This window comes from Eubalaena glacialis, chromosome 11 (assembly GCF_028564815.1).
Source record: "Eubalaena glacialis isolate mEubGla1 chromosome 11, mEubGla1.1.hap2.+ XY, whole genome shotgun sequence".
In the NCBI taxonomy this organism is placed as follows: Eukaryota; Metazoa; Chordata; class Mammalia; order Artiodactyla; family Balaenidae; genus Eubalaena; species Eubalaena glacialis.
The window spans coordinates 66,469,531-66,490,920 of record NC_083726.1 but is presented as its reverse complement, the minus strand read 5'-3'; the positions used below and the strand labels follow the sequence as shown (position 1 = coordinate 66,490,920).

Below are 21,390 nucleotides of genomic sequence, written 5' to 3'. Positions count from 1 at the left end.
TGATTTCTTTTGGTTCTGAAAGCAGGGGTTAAGCACGGTGTGAGAGTAGTTCTCAGGCCATAGGCCATGACAGGACACAGAAATGATGCCTAGGGAAGTAAACATCAGTGTTTTTTTAGAGTATACCTGACCAGTCTTTTCCCAGGAAAGTCTGATATCTTCTACAAGGGGGAACAGGATTTGTATTTAAAACAAACAGACTTAAGTGATGCTAATATTCACTCTCACACCCTTAAATGGGAATCACTGCTTTAAGCCTATACAGTGTAAGAGCAAAATGCTTGCAGTGTATCTCATCAATAGATGATTTGAACTTTGAAATCTGCCCCTGCTGTAAATAGGTTTATTGTGCACTTGAATTGTCTGTGAGTGGCAGAATGAAGCAAACAGTCAGAAAATAGACACCTGAAAAGAGGCAATGAGAAACATTGTCTATTGAACACGATTAGAACAAAGTTAATCAAATGCTCTTATGATAACCAGATGTATTGCTCCTTTATAGTCCCAGGATGTTTTTACCTAAAGAACAAGGTGGTCTAGAATTAGAAATCCTTTTCCCCTAAGTTAGGATGGGAAGGACACTGGCAACAATTTGTTTTCTAGATTTCCTAAGAATCTTCATGCTTCTGTTTATATTATGATGATTTCTTCATTTAAGCAAACTTCATTCACTCAGTAAACTTATCAAATCTGTTAAGTGCCAGACTTATATAACTTACATAGCTAACAATGGTCATTTCAGATTATTTTTCATTGATAAGCTTTAGGGTGGTTCTGATGAAATATGAGAAATGACCTTAACTCATAGGTAGGCAATCCAGATTATCTAGACCATACTTCTGTGGAAGAAATTCCCAAGAATCGCTCATCTCATCCCTGTTCACAAATGACTAAGTGTCTGCAAGATTCTCAACCCTTTGCTGGGAATAAAGATGGATAAAACATAATCCCCACTTTTCAGTGCTCACATTCTAGTGGCATATTTGGGTATTTAACCTTGGTCAGAGCAAATAGAACATCCCTGACATCAATTCTTTGCTCTCCTTTTATCTCAACTGCCTAGTGTAACGATGATCAGAAAATTGTTGGACTTTAGAGTTGTAATGCCCTCTAGCATCAAATATTCAATAGTTGTTGAAAAAACAAATACAAATGGCCTTTAAAAATATGAAAAAAGTATAACTTTACTCATAAGGGAAATGCACATTAAAACAATAAGACAGCATTTTTAATCTAAAATGTTTAAGAACCTACTCCATTGGTGAGGCTGTGGGGAAACAGGCACTCACATACAGTGCTAGTGGGAGTGTAAATCTCCATGACCCCAGTGGAAGAAATTTGGCTTTCAGAATTACAAATTCAAATGTCCTTTGACCCAGTGGAACCACTTTTAGGAATTTACCTTTTAGATATTAATGCATTTGTGAAAAGACTTATGTCCAAGGTATTTAGTGCAGCATTGCACTAAATGATATTAATGGAAATATCACTAGGGGACTGGTTAAACTGTGAAACTTCAATACAGTGAAACAGCATACAGCTACAAAAAGGGGGAGAGTCTCTATGTATTGTTATGACAAGCTCCCCAAGATAGATTAAGTGGAAAAAATTCAAGACAGTGAGTATACCAAACTACCTTTTGTGTAAAATGAAGGAAAATATATCTCTTTGCAATTGTATAAAGGAACTCTGGAAGATTACACAAAAAAATCTAAGTGGTTCTCTATTGTGAGGGAAGGTGATGGGAATTGTAGGAAACACATAGAAATGTGTTTCATTTAACATATTTTCAGATTCGTATAAATTGTAACCTGTTCAAAAATAAGGTAGAAATTTCCACATAATTGTCAGTTATAGTTTTTTCGTTTATAAGGTGGTTTACACTTTCGCATGCACTATTTCATTTTACTTCACTACAATCTCTTAGATTTTAAATTAAAAAGCTAATGTTTAGAAAATGTACAATTTAGAAATTGACTTTTAACTGCAAATCCAGTGCTCTCTTCACTACAGTTATAGATGTTGAGTGGGGCCTCACCATCTACTCATTAACTCTACATCTTTTTTTATGTAGGGAAAGGTCAGAAGTTTAGAATTCATTTATACACTTGAGTGTTTTAATAATTTAGCGGTTTCTTGTAGGGAAAGGTGTTCTCCAACACACTGGGGGCAGTGTGTTTTCAGAACATGAAAATATTTCCGTTTGTCAGTGGTCTCAAAGCAATAGATTTCTCCTATTCTTCTTTCTCCTCTGAGGACTTCTAACATGGCAAGGCTGTCTGGTTGGGCTGCAGATCCAGCCAAAACCTAAGTGCCTAGCAAGGACAGGAAGACAGGTTGCTCGGGGAATTAATTGAGGGACACCATGCTGAAAAGGACTTTAAAAAAGCCAAAGGATTTGGAAGAGAGGAACTGAAGACTGACGGGGTATCAGCATGAGTCCTGTCAATGCTAGGAAAGACACTGATAGGAGAGTAAGAAGAAGGAAGTCAGGATTTCAGTCGTCCACTGGAACTGGCTGGGAGAACAGGCCCATCAATGAACAGTCACAGTTGTGTTTCTCCTCCCTCTGTCAGTTCCTTCCCTCTTCCCCTTTTTGGTTAGGGGAAAGACCAGACATGTCAAAAGTTTTACTCCAAGTGCCTGGGGGGGAAGTAAGAGTGAACGCAAGAAAATAGTGAAACATATGCAGTACGAGGCAGGTGGCAAAACAGGCTGGCTGGTGTTAAGAACGCTGCAGAGGCAGATCACCCCCTAAGCAGTAGGATTGAAGCTCTTGAAGGCAACTCCCATGAAGAAGAGCAAAGCCTTTGGGCTGCACCCAGTGCCTGCAAAGTGATTCCCTCTCCCCACCCCAGTGAAGCTCCATGGGTGAGAGGCCATGTCAGTGGGTCACAGGCTGGTGGTTTTACCCAGGCCAGGTTTCCATGTTTTTTCCCCACACTGTTTCTTACCCTGTCCTCTTGATACCCTCTACCAGATGCCCATCCTCTTCACCCTCAAAGGTGAATGCATCTGGTAGACCCAGTTCCTGTCTAACCCCATCTGTGCAGGTTACCTCTGGCTCGCCCCAAACTTCCAATAATTGCAAATTTGTCTAGGGGGTCAGTTCAGTCACCACCACCACCTCAGGCTCCAGACTCAGGCTCAGCACTCTAAGGGTCTCTCAAGAGTGGATCAGCACTTAAACGACCCTGAGATGGAAGGCCTCCTTAAATTCATGTGCTAGGCCCTCACTCACCTCACCCTTGGCCTGGCCTGCTCAGCACTCTGCTCCCTGAGTCTCCAGAACGGGTTGCCTCCCTAGCTGATGGGAGTGACATCTGGGAGCCAAGACACTAGGAGGGAGGTGGGGAGGCCTAACTTGTGGTATCTTGAGGTGTGTGTTTTGGGAGGGGCAGCGAGGGGCCCCTGCATGGCTGTGTGACTCCCCCTGGAGCTGTCTGGTGTTTCCCACTCTGCTGCAGCCTTTTTATCAGGAGAGAAGAGCTGAGAATGGAAGGGAGAGGAGAGGATGGAGAAAGGCAGTCAGCGACACAGCCAATACATCCTTTATTCAACTGACAGGGATCATACTGTATTAGAGATCTCGAAAGATACAGATGAAGGTCCCTGGTGGGGTAATCCATGGGAAGTTCACTGTCCCTCAGAGGGAAGCAAGTCAGACAATAGCTAGAAATCTGGCAGGCACTAGGCTGTTGGGCTGGATGGCAAGTGGGCATACACCCCCAGAGTTGCCTGGAAGAGGGTCCCTTGGCGCACAGTGTCCTGAGGTGTGGCAGGAGAGTGGTGGCAGTGGAGGGGTCGGCTGAGGAACATGCTAAGTACAGGGGCCATCACCATACTCAGTCTCCCAGGCCTGGGACAGCCAGTGCCTGGGACGTAGTAAGCACGCAAAAAATGGAAACTTCATCAAGGGAAGAAGAGCCTGTAGGGAGGGAGTAAAGAGCCTGGATTTGGCAGTACAGGCAACCTTGGCCAAGTCCAGATGTGGGGAGATGTGTATGAGAGAGAGAGGCAGAGTGGGGAGATGGCAGCTGAGATGCTACAGCCAAGCCAAGAATCTGAGTGAAGAAAGTGGGAAATATGAGGAATGGACTCTGTTTAGTAGGCTGGATGACAGAAAAGAAACTGGACAATAGGCAGAGGGACAGGTAGCAAGTGGGCTCACGATGGAATGGAACTGGCTAGAAACTTGAAGCGAGAAACTACAATGGAAGAAGGATAGGAACTGGGAAGAACAAATACCCTTGGAAAGGTGTGGCATTCCCCAGGCAAAACAAAACAGAAAGCCAGACCAAACCAAACCAACTGAAAAAGAGAAGTGGGAGTGAAGAGTGGAGGAAGAGCTCTGCTTACTGGATGGAGGCTGTGGCAGGAAAGGAGAGAGGGAGAGCCTGAGGCCTGGAGTTGAAGAAAGCTGTAGCCAACCTTCTCTGCCTTAGGAGACGGGTTGATTGCCTCCCCCGAAGAAACCTGGGTTCACTCTAACCTTTTGACCTTGCAGAGCGCCACAGAGGTGGCAGGTTTGCAACTGTCCTCATGGGTATGTCTAGGAGAGGGGGTGGAGGAGGTATCAGGGCCAGGGCCTGCAAGACAGATCCCTTCCTGTAGCCTGAACTGGACAGAATCTTCAAAGCAGGAGGATGCAGTTTTGACATAGGCACCATGGCTTAATTGGTTACAACCTCTACCTAGTAAACAGAGTCTAGGTTCAAATCTTGCTTGTGTCATATCTTACTAAATGAGCCTGGTTTCCTCTTATGTCCTGGGGGCTCTCTAATCCTCCTGCTGCCCTTGCCCTGATTTGGGTTGGCCAAATCATGGTTAGGAATCCTCTGCATGGCCCCTTATTGGTCTCCAGTGCAATTGTGGGGTAGGAATACTTGGGTCCTTAGGGGCTTGAGACAGATGGCCTTACTCTCTACCTTTGTGCTGAATGCCCACCCCGCCTGCCTCCAGGGCAACTTATTAGGCCTGAAAAAGGACCAGATAACTAACAAAGGAGGACCATTTCTTTGGATTTTTCAGTTTTACATTGGATTTACCTTCTTTGAGGTGTCTGCTCCTTTTTGTCTTTTCAGATTTCTAGACCCATGAATTCTCAATACCCATTTAAGAAGCTCCAGCCCCAACCCCAGCCAATTACAACAGCTTGGTAGTTACCCCACCACAGTTTCTGAAATTGGTGACTAACCCAGTTCTTTCACTGACTTAAGGGTGGGGGAGTAACTTGGGACCCAAGAGGAATTGAACTGAGGAGCAACTAGCCTAGGATTTTGCAGAAAATAAATCTGAGAACAGGGGTGTGAAGATTCCATCTCTCCCTATTTGAAGATGGTGAGGAACCACTGATTAAAATGGAATTTGAATCTCCTAGCCAGTAGTTCTTAAACTTGAGCCTACATCAAATACCCTGGTAGGCATGTTAAAAGACCGATTGCTGGGTTCCATCCCCAAAGTTTCTGATGGAATAGAAGTAAACTTTGCCATCTCAGGATCTCTAAGGGGCCTAAGGGAATAGATTTCACTTTTCCGTTGTTGCCCAACCCCACTCACCCCCATCCAGTGCACTCAACTGAATAGAGATGGAAAGAACTTGTCTTCTGGAACCTCTGGTTCTGAGTCAGGGCTCACCTTGCCCTTGATGGAAATAGGAAACAGTGGTTTGATTGTAGGAGTGCTGGCAAGGGGAGGATTTTGTCCCAAATTATCACCCCTTTGCTCCCTGAAGGCATAACATCACTTTAACAAGGGAAAATCTTTTCCTTTTTCCACTTCCACTATCAGAACTACAGCTTAAAATGTAGATAGCTCTGAGAAAGCTAACCCTTTGGTTACAATCTCCATTGTAAGGGATTCTTTGCAGAGATACTCTGATGGGGTGGAAAGGCAAGGATACTTGGGCTCTGAATAGGGTAGAGGCACGACACAGAGGGAAAAAGGTGACAGGTTCCTAAATATGGACTTCCCTATTTTACATTTTGCTCAGAGAGAACACGGAGATATTTTTTGTTTAAAGGGGATAGGATAGGGTAGACATGTGGCAGAGGCAGTTGGGAGGAAGATGGGAGTGTTCCCTGTGGAAAAAATCACTCAAATCTCTTTGCCCAGCTGATGGCTGTTGCTTATTTTATTTTTCGTCCAAGGGAAGTGGTGTTGGACGGAGGTAGAGAAGACAGCAGTACAGTAGAAATGACCTAAAGGGATGCCCCTTCTGCAGAATGCCCTTAGATGCCATGTTGCCTTTCAGTTGGGTGCTATGAGTGCACCTACACTTTGGGGGCTTCACTTTCTCACCTTACAATTACTAAAACAGATCAAAGGCTGGAAGTTAACACCTGGTTATTAAGAGGCATGATCCGATGGTATGGACAGTCACCTCATACAAGTCTTTAAAACAAGGTTTGTGAGGAGCTGGATTTGTCAGCATGTCATATGAATTTTTTAAAAAACATAGAGTAGAATGTAAGCAATACCCTTCAAGTCATTAAAGACTAGACACTCCTTATATCCTATTGCCTCTGGTATCTTAGTCCTTAAAATGTTTAGTGATCCTTGCCTTGTAATTCTTGACACAAATATATAATGACCATATTGGGTCAGGGTGACTCCTTTCTTTGACCCCCGTTTAGTGAATCCATGGATGGGCTCTGAACCTGTTAAATGTGTATGCAAAACTGAGTGGATTACTAATATCTTTTTTTCCTCAAAAGTGAGTTTATGGTTTTTTGTCAGATTCTCAAAAGGGCCTGTGATCCAAAACAGGTTCTGAACCATTGCTCACATAGAGCTGATTTGTATTAATGAATGAGGCATAGTAGGAGGGTAAAAGAAATGGCACAGTCCAGTTTTGCCAGTGGAACCCAATATTTTCCTGTGCCCTGGGGCAACTCCTAATACTGATCCTAAAATGCTCCTGTCTCTGAGGACCTGGGACAAGGATGCCTTACAAAGGGCTGGCCATTTTGCTCTATTCATAGGAATATAAGCAAGAGAAGTACATTCTGGGCAAAGAGGGAAGGCTGCTCTGAGCAGAAGGGAGGTAGGGGCTGGGTTGCTCAAGTCATATCCACTCTAAGAAGCCCAGTGAGCAAAATGACCCTATTTTTGGCTCCATTTGGGCCCAGGACTCTAAGGAGCTATGATTCACCCAGTTTTTCCTAAGCAAGTGGAACAGTCATTAAACTAGACTGTTGCAGCTAACTTCCTCTTGCCTCTCTGGTTAATTCCACCAACTGTGGTTGAGAAATGTGTTAAGGAAAAACCAGAATCTAAGCATTAAAGAGAAAATATCCCACTTCCATCCTCTTTGCTTTTCTCCCTCCCTAACCCCAAACTGCTCTTACATACAAGGTAATTTTTAAATGATAAGATTGGTATTAACACATCATCAACAAAGAGAAACAATGACCAACTCATCAACTAATGGATGCTAGAATACTTATGCAAGTTCTGGAGTTGAGAGTCTTAGGGCAGACGCCTTTCCAGAATTGGGAGGAAAACCAACCAGAAAGCTCATTACCCTCCATCAGCTGAATAGCTAAGCCACAGCCATTTCCCCTAAAGTTCTGTTTAGGGGAATGAGATCCACAAGAATAACTCTGCCCCCTTGATGAGGCAGTCAAGGTCAAACAAGAGTGATGATAACAACCTGCAAGCACTGTGACTCCTGCCTTAATTTCCCAGCACTTAAAACAAGACCAAAAAATCCACTAAGCACAAAGCTTCTATATGTACCTTGCTTGAAATCAATAAGAAACAGCTCACCTCACTGAGGGTGTCTCTTTCTCTCTCCACTTTGGCAAAAAGAATCTGTGGCCCACAGATTCAGACCTAGACTTAAATATCCACAGTTGTCTTGATCTCAGTGATACTGGGGAAGGCTTTATACCTCAACTCCCACAACTTAACCCTTTCCACTAGGGCTCCCTTGATCACTCAGCTTACTTACTATCTTGAAACAAAACAAAAAAACCCTTACAATCCCCACTACCCTCATCCCCAGAACATAGCCCCTAGAAAATCTAGCTTATACAGTTTGCACTTTGCATGCTCTCTTCAAAGACCCTGCACACAGATACACAGACACATAAAGACACTGTCAAGAGGAAAGGGGTCTGTTCAAGGGGATAAAGTATTTTTCTTCTGTGTGGGCCTGGGTTACTTGGGGGTATAAGGTCCATCTCTTAGCACTGTAGTGTGGTGTCTCAGCTGGATATATGTATATGCAGGGTGAAGGGAGCAGGAACAGGGGTGAGAAGGTTATTGTTTCTGTTTTTCAGCAGGTTGGGTGAGAGGTGTGGATGTATATTCAGATGATCGGTGTAAGGATGATGGGCCCACACAAGAATGAGGTCTGCCCCTCAGCTTTCATCTGGATAAAAAAGGGGGCTCTGGGTGCCTGATCACTATCTCTTTCCTGTTTCCTTATTACTCTCTAACCCAGTGTTCACCAGTATGTTGCATGGAGTCACCAGTTCTGTGGGATGTGAGATAAAAAGGATACTGAAGTCAAATAAATTTAGGAAACACTGCATTAAAAGAGGCTTAACCATTTGCTCTACTGCATAAATTTTCAGAGCCTTTAATATGCCAATATGGTCTTTCTCTTCATATATATATATATATATATATATATATAGAGAGAGAGAGAGAGAGAGAGAGAGAGAGAGAGAGAGAGAGAGAGAGAGAGAGAGAGAGAGAATAGTTATGTTATGGAAGGGTGATACTCAAAATATTTAACGACTGGTATGGCATAAGCTCCAACCAACCAATCCAAGCAGTTTGGGCCTTAGCCAAAAACTGCCTGTACCACTGTACCCTGGAGAATGGGCTCAGGCTGAATATCAGCCCATGCAGTAGGCACTGTTTCCCAAAAGTTTTGCCCAAAGAACTCTACTTTATGTGGCATCTCATAGAACTGGTGAGAAATACTCTGGCCACTGCTGGAACCTCATCTTTCTAGGGATGGACTGGGACTCATGACTCTGGCCACGGGGGTGCAGGAGAGGGTCAGCTCTGGCAGAGACTCCTGGTAGCACCGGTTGAAAGATGTGACCACAGCTGCAACAGAAACAGATTTCAAAAGACAGATGTCCCTCTGTCCCAGCTGCTCCGGGGACTCTGTCCCTGGTGGGTCAGCAGGTGCCTGTCCAGGTGATGTTTACGGCCGAAGCTCTTCTCACAGCGCGGGCACTGGAAGGGCTTCTCCCCGGTGTGTGTCAGCCAGTGTCTCACCAGGTGGTGCCGTCGGCCAAAGCTCTTCCCACACTCAGTGCACACGTGGCACTTTGGCACTGGCGGAGCGCGCTGCCGCTTCCGAGCCCCAGGGCTCTCTCCAACCTCTTGGCCCTTGCAGGGTTTGCCTTCTGCGTGTACTCTCTGGTGGCTGGCCAGATGGGAGTTGCATCGGAAATTCTTGCCACACTCAGAGCACTTGCTGGGCTTGTCATGTAGGTGGGTTTTCTGGTGTCGGATCAGGTGATGTCTTCTCCCAAAGCTCTTCTCACACTTGAGGCAGCTGTAGGGCCTCTCCCCAGTGTGTGTTTGCTGGTGCCTGGCAAGGTGGGAGCCCCACACAAACTGTTTCCCACACTGGGGGCATGTGTGCGGTCTTAACAGGGAATCCATTTCTGTGCTACACAGAAGGTTTGAGAAGCTATCTTCCCGAAGAAACGGTGGGCCAAGGAGCATGCCTCTGGAGCTCCTGGGCATGGAATCCCAGCTCTCATCCTGCTCTGGGTTCCAGAGAACGGTATCTTCAGACACACTAGATAACATTCTGGGAGGTTCTGCTTCTAGTTCAGGGGTATCCCCTTCGTGCTCACTTCCATCTCCTGTGGAGAAGGGAAAATACCGACCCCAAGAGGGGAGTCACAAGGGAGTACCCCAGGACCTGAGTCATAGGTGACGTTGTATGATGCCTATTAGGGCCTAAACCTCACCCCATACAGGCTGAGAGAACAGATTTTAATGTTGTATAAGACAGTGCAAGAGGTACAGAGGTTAAAAGCCTAGGCTTAGGAGACAGATACCCAATTTTGAATCTCAGCTTTCCCACTTAACTTCTGTAGGCTTTCCTTTCTTCTTCTGTAAAATGGGAATCATTATAAGATAGATGTTATAAGACAGATAGGATAGTACCTGCATATAGTAAGCACTAGTAAATGGTCTATGCTATTGTTGTTACTTATTACTGTTATTTATTTAGCACTTAAAAAAAAAACTATTAATCACCATCTTTCTGCCTAAGCATAGATGGAGAGAGTTAAGAAATGTGCTACAATCATCACTGGCTGGGTGACCACCTGTCAGCACTAGAGACATTGTGGAAGGCATTTCCACAATGGGTGGCAGGTTGAACAACAACAACAATTAACATTTATTGAGTGCTTATTACGTGGCTGGTACTGTTCTACTATGGTTACATAGTTAAATCTCACAATAATTTATAGATGAGGAACCCAAAGATAAGTTAATTACTTTTCCAAGGTTCCACAGGTATGGTCCTGGATTCAGATCCACAAAGTTTAGCTCCAGAGCCTGCCCTCTAAACAATTGTGTTACACCGTCTTGCTTTTGAAGAAAAAGATCTCTAAACCTTTCAGTACTATAACTCTCTGAGGCAGAGGAGGGATTAGAGGGACATGTAATGATGAAACTCCAAAACGGGTGAAGGCCGTGGCTGAGTGTATTCTACGTCATTACCTGTATATGTGACCTTCAGAATGTCCCTCTCTTCTAAGTCCTGGGGGTCAGGAACCCATTGTTCTTCCCCTCCTTCTAGTTGAGAAAGCATATCCAGTTTGGGGATTGGAAATCCTGCCCATGGGAAAGGAAAACAGAGATGTCAGTCAGTTCAACCGTAATTCTCATTTCTGAAAAAAGCTGTTTCCTAGATTATTCCCTGGAACTCTATAGATAGAAAAGGCCAGGGGACTTTCCTGGTGGTACAGCGGTTAAGACTCCATGCTCCCAAGGCAGGGGGCCCGGGTTCGATCCCTGGTCAGGGAACTAGATCCCGCGTGCCGCAGCTAAGACCCAGCGCAACCACATCAGTAGAGAAATATTAGGAAAAAAAAAGATAGAAGGCCAGATACAAGCCTTTCCCTCTTCCTCCCTCCCGTTTCTGTTCAGTCCCTCTTCTTTCTTTCAGAAAATCATACTTTCTTCCCAATGAGTATTCTCTTCCACTCAAAGTTCAAATACTTCCAGTCCAACTGTCTTTTCTGTTCATAACTTCACTTAATTAGCCCTACTGCAGCTGTCTCACCACCTACACTCCCATCTTTCCCTAGGTGGTTTCTGAGTTTCCAAGGACTCAGTTCCATCTCTTAGGTGTCCTTCTCTCTGCTTGGAAAGAACCTCCCAATTCCCAACCAAGAAGAGCCTAAAGTTCTCTTCTCTAATAATTCACATCATTTTGTTGTTTTTAAAAATATGACACTTTACTTCCTTTCCCTTTGAATTAACTCTAGCGTTCTTTCTCTAGTGGAAGCCTAGACAGATTCTCTGCCTAGAAAAGAACCCCAAATAGATGCTCTCCAACAGCCCTGGAGCAGATGACTCCATTCTCCCAGAGTACAGTCATTTAGTGGCTGGGGAAGGTCATGCTTACTTAGAGAGACCACTATCCCACAGTTTTCCTGCATGACGTATTCTCCATAAAAGTCTGTCTGAGAAGGGTCCAGGCTCCGCCACTCCTCCTGAGAGAAACACAGTGACACATCCTTGATGGTTACCAGGCCCTGAAACAAAATGTAGCATCATCTGTCAGCAGCTGTTCCTTAAGGAAAATGGGTTCTCAGTATAAAAGGCTGAGGTAGTAGTAGAGGGGAGAGGGCAAGAGAGTGTCTAGAAAAAGAACTGCCCAGAGGTCCCTGGGCAGGGCACATGGTTTTGGTGAAGAGGAAATGAGGAAAGGGGTAAAGGTAATGGTCCGTGAATGAGCGAGGATAATGGCTGTAGAGCAGTTTCCCAACTTGGGACCATGAGAAGTTGGAGGCACCACAAACTCTTTGGTCCCTCTGTTTAGTTACAGGTGTCTGCCCAGTCTCTTCTCACCAGCCTTATTCTTTTCCTTGTAGAAACTGTGTACTAGCTCCTCCTTTCTCCACTTGACCTTTCCTTTCCTATCAGCACAAAAGAATATAGATAAAATATTCTTTCTTGCCCCCTTCCCCTATTATGCCATATCCTTATCTTTTAAGGCAGCATAGTGTGGCAGTTAGGAGCCCAGATTCTGGAGCCAAATGACTCCTAGCTCTGCCACTTATTAGCAGTATGACCTTACACAAGTGCCTTAATCTTTTCCTGTCCAATTTTCTCATCTGTAAAATGGGGATAACTGAGTTTCTCTCAGGGTAAAATGAGTTACTATACATAAAGCACTCAGAGAACAGCAAGCATGGTAGATCTTTGGGAGTATGGATACTACTACTACTATTATTACTGTCTTCCCATGGCTCTCCCCTTGCCTTCTGAATCTAAACCTGTTTTCTCTCTCTGGCTCTGCCCCTTTTTACATCTTTCTATCTTCTATTCTTTTCCATAAATGCTCTATCATCCACCCAATCCTGTCTACTTTATGTTCTTCCAAACTTCCTTCAGGTCCTCTTTTCCTAATCTTTCCAGATTTATTTCTTAAAGGACATTAATGAATTGTTCTTAAATTCCCCCTGTGGATAGCACAGCCATCCATTAAAAAACAAAACAAAACACCTAACCTCTAGGAATTCCCTTCTTCTCATCATGCCTCCATTCATTTTTTAAAAGGGTATTATGAGCCCCTTGGAAAGGGATAGAATCTGTTCAGACATAAAATGGACATACCATTAGTGGTCATGTGAAATGACAAATCAATGGAATGACGCAAAGGCTGTAGAAAGGCAGCATTGAGAAAACCCTGAGAGAGGCCAAGGGAAGAACACAGCCCACCTGTGATCCAGCTGCAAGAAGTGCAGCTGCCATCTCCCAATCTCCAGTGCTCCCTTCCTGGGGAATGGCAGGAACCCAGGGAGCCGACTGAGCTGGTGAGGGGAGAGAGGAACCATTAGAGATGGAGCATCCATCCTTTCCCAATTAGAGCCTGGGCCCTATTTTAGAGGGGCTTAAGGGTCACATTTTTTTTTTCTATATTTTTACCCATTGGTAAGACTCAAATGCATAAATGTAGTAGAAAAGACTCTCCCTCAAAATATCCTGAAAGGGTACTGAGTGGTTGTTAGTAGAGCATTTATCTCATCCATTTCTACTCGACTAGCTGTGGTTTGAATTTATATTATTTGAATGTAATTTTCATCTTGTAAAGTGCATTTTACTGAGTGTGTTTTCCAACAGCAGTCAGTGTTTCTGTCACTTCCTTTGTTGCCCATATTTGTTACCACCAACCATGTAGCATGTGGAGGGAGTGATTATGCAAGAAACGGGAGAAGCCCAGTTACATGGTTTGCAGAATCCAGGTGTTCATTATATTAATATTTCTGTGACCAGAGCCCAGAAGTTCCTTATATTTCTGTGACCTAGTCCTGGTACTAACTACGCTGTTCAGTCAGTCCATGGCAATTTGGGGATTTTTAACTCTACTTTTTCAACAGAGATTAGAAGACTATTCTCTGCACTGTGCTTCCCACACACACCCCCTCCGGGCTCTCACCCTTCTCCTGAAGCGACTGTGGCTCCTCTTCAAGGTCACAGCACAGGTGCTCCAGTGGCCCTGGTGCTGTTCTCCATGGCCCCTCTTCCTGGCTTCCCCTTTCCACCTGGGGCTCTGCTCCATCTAGCTGAACACTCATTGACTCCCATCCTGTCCCCAGGGCTGCTGTCTGTTCTGAAAGCATTTTTGCTACAAACCCAAATTGTGACCTGGAACAAATTCATATCAATTATGCCCATGAAAATGGAAAGGGGTGATATTCCTAAGGGAGTTATGGAGAACAGCCCAGGGAGAAAAGATGACATTGGATAGGAGGAGCTTGATGAAAGATGAACTTTAAAAGCTTGATGTGTTCCAATCAATTGAACCTGAGCCAGAAAAGAGCAGGTGCTACATAGCAAAGTCACAAATGTTTATTTTGGGGCTGGAAGAACTTCATTAAAAAAAAAAAAGAACAATCCTGGAAATTCAGAAGCTATCAATTAATTTCAACAACTGAAAATACTTAACTGGAAATTTCAACCACTGAATGTAAGCAATCTGGAAATATGCAGGACGGGATGCAAACAGACTTGCACTCAACAAAAACAGATGTAATTACACATAAGATTTTCTGCCACAAATCCCATTCTCATCAGTTAGTCTAGAATGAAATGATTACTATACGTAGAAGTCCTAGTCAAAGGGTGTATTTTTTATGAGGCTGTACCAAATGGTGCCTTACTTAGGACAAGCCTCAACAAACAGACATATAACTTGTCACTCTGTTGTAGAAAATGAGAACTGGTAGTAAATATGGTAGAAAGATCAATAACTTGGAAAGCAGGTATAAGACTCTAAAGCAACCCTAAAAGATAAGAGAAACTGTTGGTCAGTGAGGAGCTAATGTCTGATTGAGAAAAGAAAAAAAGAACAGAAAGGGTTTGGACTAGGTAGAAAAAGGGGAAGCAGGTGCTGCTAACATGACCCTGGGGTGAATTAACAGCCCTGTGATTTAAGACACAGGAAAGAACCTAAGACACAGGATAGAACCAGTCAGATCTCATTATAAAAACGTATTCAATTTTAAAGACGCATATGGTGAAGCCAGAGTGTGTTCCATCAGAAGAAACAAAAGTGAAGAAAGGGATGGGAAATATGTACATTGGGGGAAAGTTCAAAACAATGGACATAGTCTTCTCTTGACTAGGGAAGAAGGCTGATGAATGATGCTGCCAATGAATAAAAAGAGAGATGTTTTCTATCTCTATGTAGATCTCTTCTCTTGATTGCAAGAGAAGAGATTTAGGTTAGATTAAAAAATAATTCCTAATAATCCTGCAGTGCATAGGACCTGGTTGAAGGCTTTTTGCTCTGGACATCTTAGGAGCAGGACAGGTTGTGTTGTGATAGCGGTCTCCCTGCCTTACAGCAGGGAAAGTCTATGAGACTGTGAAGAGTCCCTTTTTGCTTGGCAACATCATATTTTTGTGATTCTTACTCAATGCCCAAGCAGTCAGAGCCAGTGAAAGTCTTCCAAAAACAGGTCAGAACCTTGGTAACTGTTCTGGCTCGCTCATATCCATCCAAAAACATTTGCAAGAATCCAGGAGCCCAGGATAGGTAATGACAACTGTCAAGTTGTTTATTTTCTTGCCTATTTGTCTTCGACAAAAGAGGTAGGTGGGAACTCTAAGCTCAATGCACAGGAAAGGAACAAATTTCCCTTTCATCTCAGAAGTCCAGAGATGTCTCAGGGCCTCATGGGAGCATCCTGGACTGATTCCCAGCTTACAAGGTTTCCTTTTCAGAGACTTCTCATGAGAAAGGAAAATTCCCAATAAAGCAATAAAGGGAAAGTTCCATTTTAGCTTTTTCCTCTGACTTCCAGCCCCTGTATTCACTTCACTTTTAACATGTAAAGCATGGATTCCCCCTCTTCACCAAATGTCTTCCTCATTCTCTAGCTCCGTTGGAAAGTCCTCCTTCAGGACTTTACCTCTAGGTAAATATCTGGACACCTGAGACCCACTTCTCCATCTCTCCAGCAGCAGAGTCCCTTGATAGGAAGCCTCTTTCGCAGGCCAGACGTGAGCCTCTCCAGACCGCTGACAGAAAACCTGTGGAAGTGCTAGCAGAAATATCAGCAAAGGAGGGGGCAGGTACTTGTCCTCAGACTGCATTTGCTAAAATATTTGCTCTCTCACAGCCAGCACCTGGGCAGTTAAGGTGTCAGCCCTAACCTGGTTTCTCCCAGCTCCAGGATGATCCCAGGCCTACTGGAGTCGGGGTTCTAAGACTTTCACTTCCCCCTTTTCCTCACATATCTGGGGGGCATGGCACCTGTAGAAGTTGGTTTCTGCAGCGAATGTTGTTGGATAGAGAAAGGGCCATGCTACCGAAATGAGTAGTCCAAGGACACAGGGACAGTTGCGCTGTCAGAGAAGCCTGGCCCCTGCCCCGGGCGGGGCGTGGGCGGGACGGGCGCCCGCTCCGGAGTAAGGTTGCTTCTTCCCTCCTTGTCACAGTGCCCCTGGAGAGGGTCAGATTTCAGAGAACCCGAGAGAGGCAAAGCTGGAGCAGGGGAAGTGAGGTCAGAAAACAGGTTTCTCGTGAACTGGGGCATGAGCAAGTGAAGAAAAAGGAGCCGCGGGGTAACCTGCGCGCGGTGACAGCGGCGGGAACCCGCGGGGCCTGACAGCGACGATGTGGGGACGGGGAGACAGGAGAGGGGCGAGCACAGAATGTCAGTGTGGCCGACCCCCGCCCCCCAGAATGGCAGCGACCCAGAGGCCGCGACGACCCTCCTCCCCGCCCCCACGGGTGACCGGCCCCACTCACCGCCCCGGGAAGCCAGGCGTCCCTCCCTCCAGCCGCGACTCCCTCCGCCCAGCCCCACTCACCCCGGTCGTCTTGGCCTGCGGCCCGGTGCCTCCCTCCCGGGCGCCGCCTGCCCCTCCCCTCCGCCCTCGCTTCCTCGGAGCCGGCGGCCGCGGAGCCAGCGACAGGCGGAGACGGCGGCCCGGCGGGCGCGGGCGGGGCGGGCACAGGAAATCCCCGCCCGCTTCCGGGGCTCGGCGGCCGCGGCGGCGCCGAGGTGGGTGGGGGCCGGGGCGGGGGACGGGCTGCGGCTCCAGGGCCCCGAGGCGGCCCGGCCCCGCATCTCGGCGCCCGCCGCCCCTGGACGCCGCGGGCCCAGGCGCCAGGATCCTGGCCGACCTTGGCGGCTCGCCCCCGCCCTCTCCCTGACTGACCATCTTCCGTCCCGGCCACGCGGCCTCCCGCGGGGTCCTTTGCACACAGGTTCATTAATTACCTCCACATTTAACAACCGCTCCTCACATGCCAACGATCGCTGTGAGAGAGATTTCTCGAGACAACGGTCTGGAATTCCTCAAGGAGCTCACCTTCTAGGTTTCAATATAGCCAGGGTGATGATAAGGGACTGGAGAGAGCGTTGAGGAGGAATCACTAATTCTGAACGAGGTTGACTTCACCAAGACGTGTGTCTGAAGTCGGCCTTGCGGCTGCATTGTCCGATTTGCGGGAGCCACCAGCCTCCGGATTGAGGTGTGTTGTAACATACACACCAGATTTAGAAGACTTAATTAACAAAATGTACAATAGCTAATAAGCAATATTTTGAATATGTTCGGCTAAAATGTATTGTTGATATTCACTTCACCTACTTCTTTCAACTTTTTTTTTTTTTGTATTTAGTAATCTTTTATTTATTTATTTTTATATTTATTCTTGGCTGTGTTGGGTCTTCGTTTCTGTGCGAGGGCCTTCTCCAGTTGCGGCAAGCGGAGGCCAGTCTTCATCGCAGTGCGCGGGCCTCTCACTATCGCGGCTTCTCTTGTTGCGGAGCACAGGCTCCAGACGCGCAGGCTCAGTAATTGTGGCTCACGGGCCTAGTTGCTCCGCGGCATGTGGGATCCTCCCAGACCAGGGCCCGAACCCGTGTCCCCTGCATTAGCAGGCAGATTCTCAACCACTGCACCACCAGGGAAGCCCCAACTTTTTAAATATGGGTACTAAGGTGTTTAAATTATATTTGCGGCTTACATTATGTTTCTACTGGACAAAGCTACCTCGAAGCATTAGACAGATATGACTGGAAAAGATGAGAAAGGGCCTACAAAACAGAATAAACAGATTACTATTAGAATCTGTTTATAATCTACAAATCACATTCATTACTTCATCATCCGAACAATTCTGTACAATTTTATTTTATGGACTTAAAAAATAAGTGACTCACTTAAGGTCATAGGTGACAAACATTCCTTTAATATATATTTATTTTTTGCTATGTGCCAGGCACTGTAACTAAATCCTGGAAGTCAAAGGTCCCAAAGGAATTGCCTGTCTGTGGATTCAAGAACTCAGTCTGTGGAAACACATGTCAACAAATATTTGCAATAAAATGTGACAGATGCTAAAGTGGAGGAATATACTTTGCACTAGGAGCAAAGAAGTAAACATGTATGGGTGGGAGGTCAGAGAAGGCCTGACAGAAGTCTTGAGGGAGAGAAGAATGGGGAGGGCTCCATTAATGAAAAAGAGGAGAAAGTGCTAGACATGCAGTTGAGAAAGGGCATAGACCATGTTCTAGAGCAGATCATAGGGTATTTGGGGGAGGTGGTAAAGCCAGGATTTGTATCTCAGGTCCTGGAACTAAGTCCAGGGGTTCTTTGCATTTATGTTTCCACAGGTGAGAAATACAAGGTATGTTAATCTGGGTATGTTAACAATACCAGTGTCTCAGTGGTTTAACATAATAAAAGCTTATGTTTCACATAAGTCACAGTGTGTAGCAGGCTTGTTGGAGCCAGTGGGTGGGGTGTCTGCTCCTTGCAATCGTGGAAAGACCAGGTTTCTTCTATCTTGTGGTTCCACCATCCCCTGTTGCCTTGGAATCATCCAATCTGTGGGCTTCAGGTAAGGGAGGAAAGCTGTGGCTGACTTATTGGAGATATCAGGGGCCAGCCCTGGAAGTGCTGTACATCATTTTCACCCATTTCCTTAGCCAGAATTCATGACTAAGGTGCATGATCATATGGCTCCACCTAACTGCAGGGGTGGCTGTAAAGTGTGTGCACCCCAGTAGAAAAGGAAATGGGGTTTGATGAACAATTAGCATTGCCTCTGTCACACATATAATTAAATTAAATTAAATAACCAAGCTGACTTTACTTGAAAGAGAGATTTGGGGAGAGCTGCCAGATTATATCAAAAAAGGAAAGAAAAAGGAGGCAAAATAGTCATCTTTGGCCTGATGGCACAATAATGGGTCATTAATATTTAATAAACATCTACTTTATGCGAGAACTTTGTTTTTTAACATCAGAGGGAAAAAAATATAAAACACCTTTATATTTAGCTTATTAGCTTTAATGTGCCATCTCTTTAGCTTTCAATCGGCAAACTGTAGATATCATCTCAGCATGGGTTTAGGAGCATTCAGTGAGCCAAAAGGCAAAATTAGGAATTGAACCCTGGCCTTAGACTTACAATCTGGTGCACCTGTCACCAGATATATGGACAAGTCCAAACTCCTGTGTAAGGTGGGGTAATTAAATATGCAGTGAGTAGCAGGCAGGTGATTCCATCTTTTTAAGACTTTCTGGTGGAAGAGTTTCAAGATCAGCTTTGAAGGCAAGATGTAGGAACAGCATCTTGGGCAGAATCAGAAGGCAGAAGTGTACCTGCTGTGGGGTGAAGAACACACAGGTGTGGACATGCCTATCTAGAGTAGAGAAGAAATGGGGAAATTGATAGAAAGATTAGAATAGTGGGTCAAGGATTTTTAATTTTCCATGTCAAGTAATAGAGAGTCACTATATTTAGTGTTATAAGGAAGTGATGTACCTGGTGGGTCCAATTATATCATTCTAAGGAAACTTGGTCATCCAGGGCTGCCCTGTTGATAGAATTCAGAACGACAGAATGGAATGAGTTGGACCCAAAGCCAGATTCTAGTGTGTGGAGTACAGAGTTCCTCAGGACACAGCAGTGTTCTTCCTGGGGCTCAGGGAGAGGTCACTTGGAATCATTTAAGGTTCCAAGTTCTCTGCTGGACTTCAAAAGACCTTAAGAGACTCAGTCTCTTGCCTATCAGCCTTAGCTCCTTCATTTCTGAACTCTTGTTCTGCTGTGGTTTGAATAAAACCGTATAATGCATGTGTTCACCAGTTTAGTATTGTGTTATAAGAGTTTCTTTATTAGTCAGTTGATTGCAATGAATTAGCAGCTTGGCTTACAAAAACCTTTTCCGCTATAATAAACCATACCTCCAGTTGCTAATTAGAGCCTAATCACCATTTATGACACTGCTTTTCTTCCATTCAAAGTTTTGAAGCTTGATGTCAGAGATGAGTTTTCTACCAACAGGGCAGTGCAGCTGTTTGCGTCCTCTATGTCTAGGACTATAAAAGAAAGAGGAAGGTTGAGGGAAGTGTCAGGTTAGGATTCCTGTGGAAAGAAAGGGTAAGGGTCCCCTAGTCAGTAGTCAATAATTAAAACTGGTATTTGTAGAGCACTTCACAATTTACAAAGTGCTTCTGTGTACATGTGATCTTCACAACTCAGGGAAATAGATAAATTATCTTTATCCCTAGTTTATATTTAAGGAAATAGTGGTTCAGACATTTAAAATCGTAGAATCTCACTTTTTATTTTTATAATCCTGGGAAGATTTATATAGATATACCTGTTTCCTAATTAATAAAATGAAAATCATTATACCTACTTTGTAGGGTTGTTGTGAAGAGTAAATGAGATGATGTAAATTGCCACCTTAAAATTGTCACTCGCCATCTGCCTCTACAAGGATTAGGTCACTAGCCACTGTAGTTGCTGACCTTCAACACACCCTAAAAAGAGTTCAGGGTGGAGGTCAGGAATGAGGCACTCTGTGCTCTGGGAAAAACTGACAGAACAGGCCTTCAGAGAGTTAGATATTTTCAGGAGAAGGTTTTATGAGCCCAATTTCTTGCATCTTCTCATATCTAGGAAAGCACTAAAATCATTAATGCAGACATCTACTCCTTGTGACTATCAGCAACCTTCTTGTGACCAGCAGTAACCTTCTGCCAAAATGTGTGCTTGATTGCACGTATCGCCCTTCAGCAAAATCACATATATACTGACCTCCCCCCCAACCTCTTCGAAGCAATGCCTCAGAGCTATCTGAGCGGCTGTCTCCCAGGCTATAGTCCTCATTTTGCCCCAAATAAAACTTAACTCACAACTCTCACATTGTGCATTTTTTTTTCAGTTGACAAAATAGACAATACATAGTAAGAATATAGTAAATGATAAGACCTAGGAACTGAAGCTGTATAATGGGTGAAAAGAAGACTTTAGTAGGGTAGGACAGAGCAAAGATGGGATGAAAGATAAATTTTATTCCTGAGTCTCAGTGAGGTAGACAAATTGGTTGAAGCTGAAGGTGTAGGTGGCAGAGTAGGATGCTTTAACTGGAGATTAGAATGGGGGTTGCAGTTGTTGGTAATAACTAGATATAGGGTATGATTGTGAAAGTGGGTGACTGAGGTGGTGGACAAGATCATTTAAGGTAAGAAAAAGTCAAGGAACTGAGAGGCTTGGTATCAGCAGGGATAGTAATCAAAATATTTAACTGCCAGTACTAGGGTGGGCATGGATCCATCAAAATGAACGTAGCGTATTGTGCTGTGCAGGGTCTCGGAGGCACTAGTGGCTATGAAAATGTTTCAGTATTTTAATGA

The 21,390-nt window shown here is 44.7% G+C and overlaps 1 protein-coding gene across 5 annotated transcripts; it reads right to left on the bottom strand.

The window, feature by feature from the left end:
• Positions 1-8,674: 8,674 nt before the first annotated feature.
• ZNF641 (zinc finger protein 641) lies at positions 8,675-16,649 on the bottom strand. Of its 5 annotated transcripts, XM_061204539.1 has the most exons (7): positions 16,540-16,649; positions 15,636-15,767; positions 13,658-13,866; positions 12,940-13,031; positions 11,621-11,750; positions 10,711-10,824; positions 8,675-9,839 (listed from the first exon to the last, which is right to left on the bottom strand). In XM_061204539.1, exons 3-7 carry the CDS (start codon positions 13,839-13,841, stop codon positions 9,085-9,087), a joined length of 1,275 nt encoding a protein of 424 aa, XP_061060522.1. In that variant the 5' UTR covers positions 13,842-13,866; positions 15,636-15,767; positions 16,540-16,649; the 3' UTR covers positions 8,675-9,084. The 5 variants fall into 5 exon arrangements, with proteins under 5 accessions (XP_061060522.1, XP_061060520.1, XP_061060523.1 ...); XM_061204537.1 differs by lacking the exon at positions 15,636-15,767; XM_061204540.1 differs by lacking the exons at positions 15,636-15,767; positions 16,540-16,649 and adding an exon at positions 16,478-16,498.
• Positions 16,650-21,390: the final 4,741 nt, after the last annotated feature.

What these genes read in the sequence shown, in the direction of transcription:
- ZNF641 (XM_061204539.1), bottom strand. Translation starts at nt 13,841, where the DNA reads ATGCTTTCAGAACAGACAGCAGCCCTGGGGACAGGATGGGAGTCAATG. An exon ending in TTCTTGCAGCTGGATCACAG is followed by an intron (nt 11,751 to 12,939) that starts GTGGGCTGTGTT and finishes ATTTTGTTTCAG; the next exon opens with GGCCTGGTAACCATCAAGGA. An exon ending in TCTGAAGGTCACATATACAG is followed by an intron (nt 9,840 to 10,710) that starts GTAATGACGTAG and finishes CCTTCTCCACAG; the next exon opens with GAGATGGAAGTGAGCACGAA.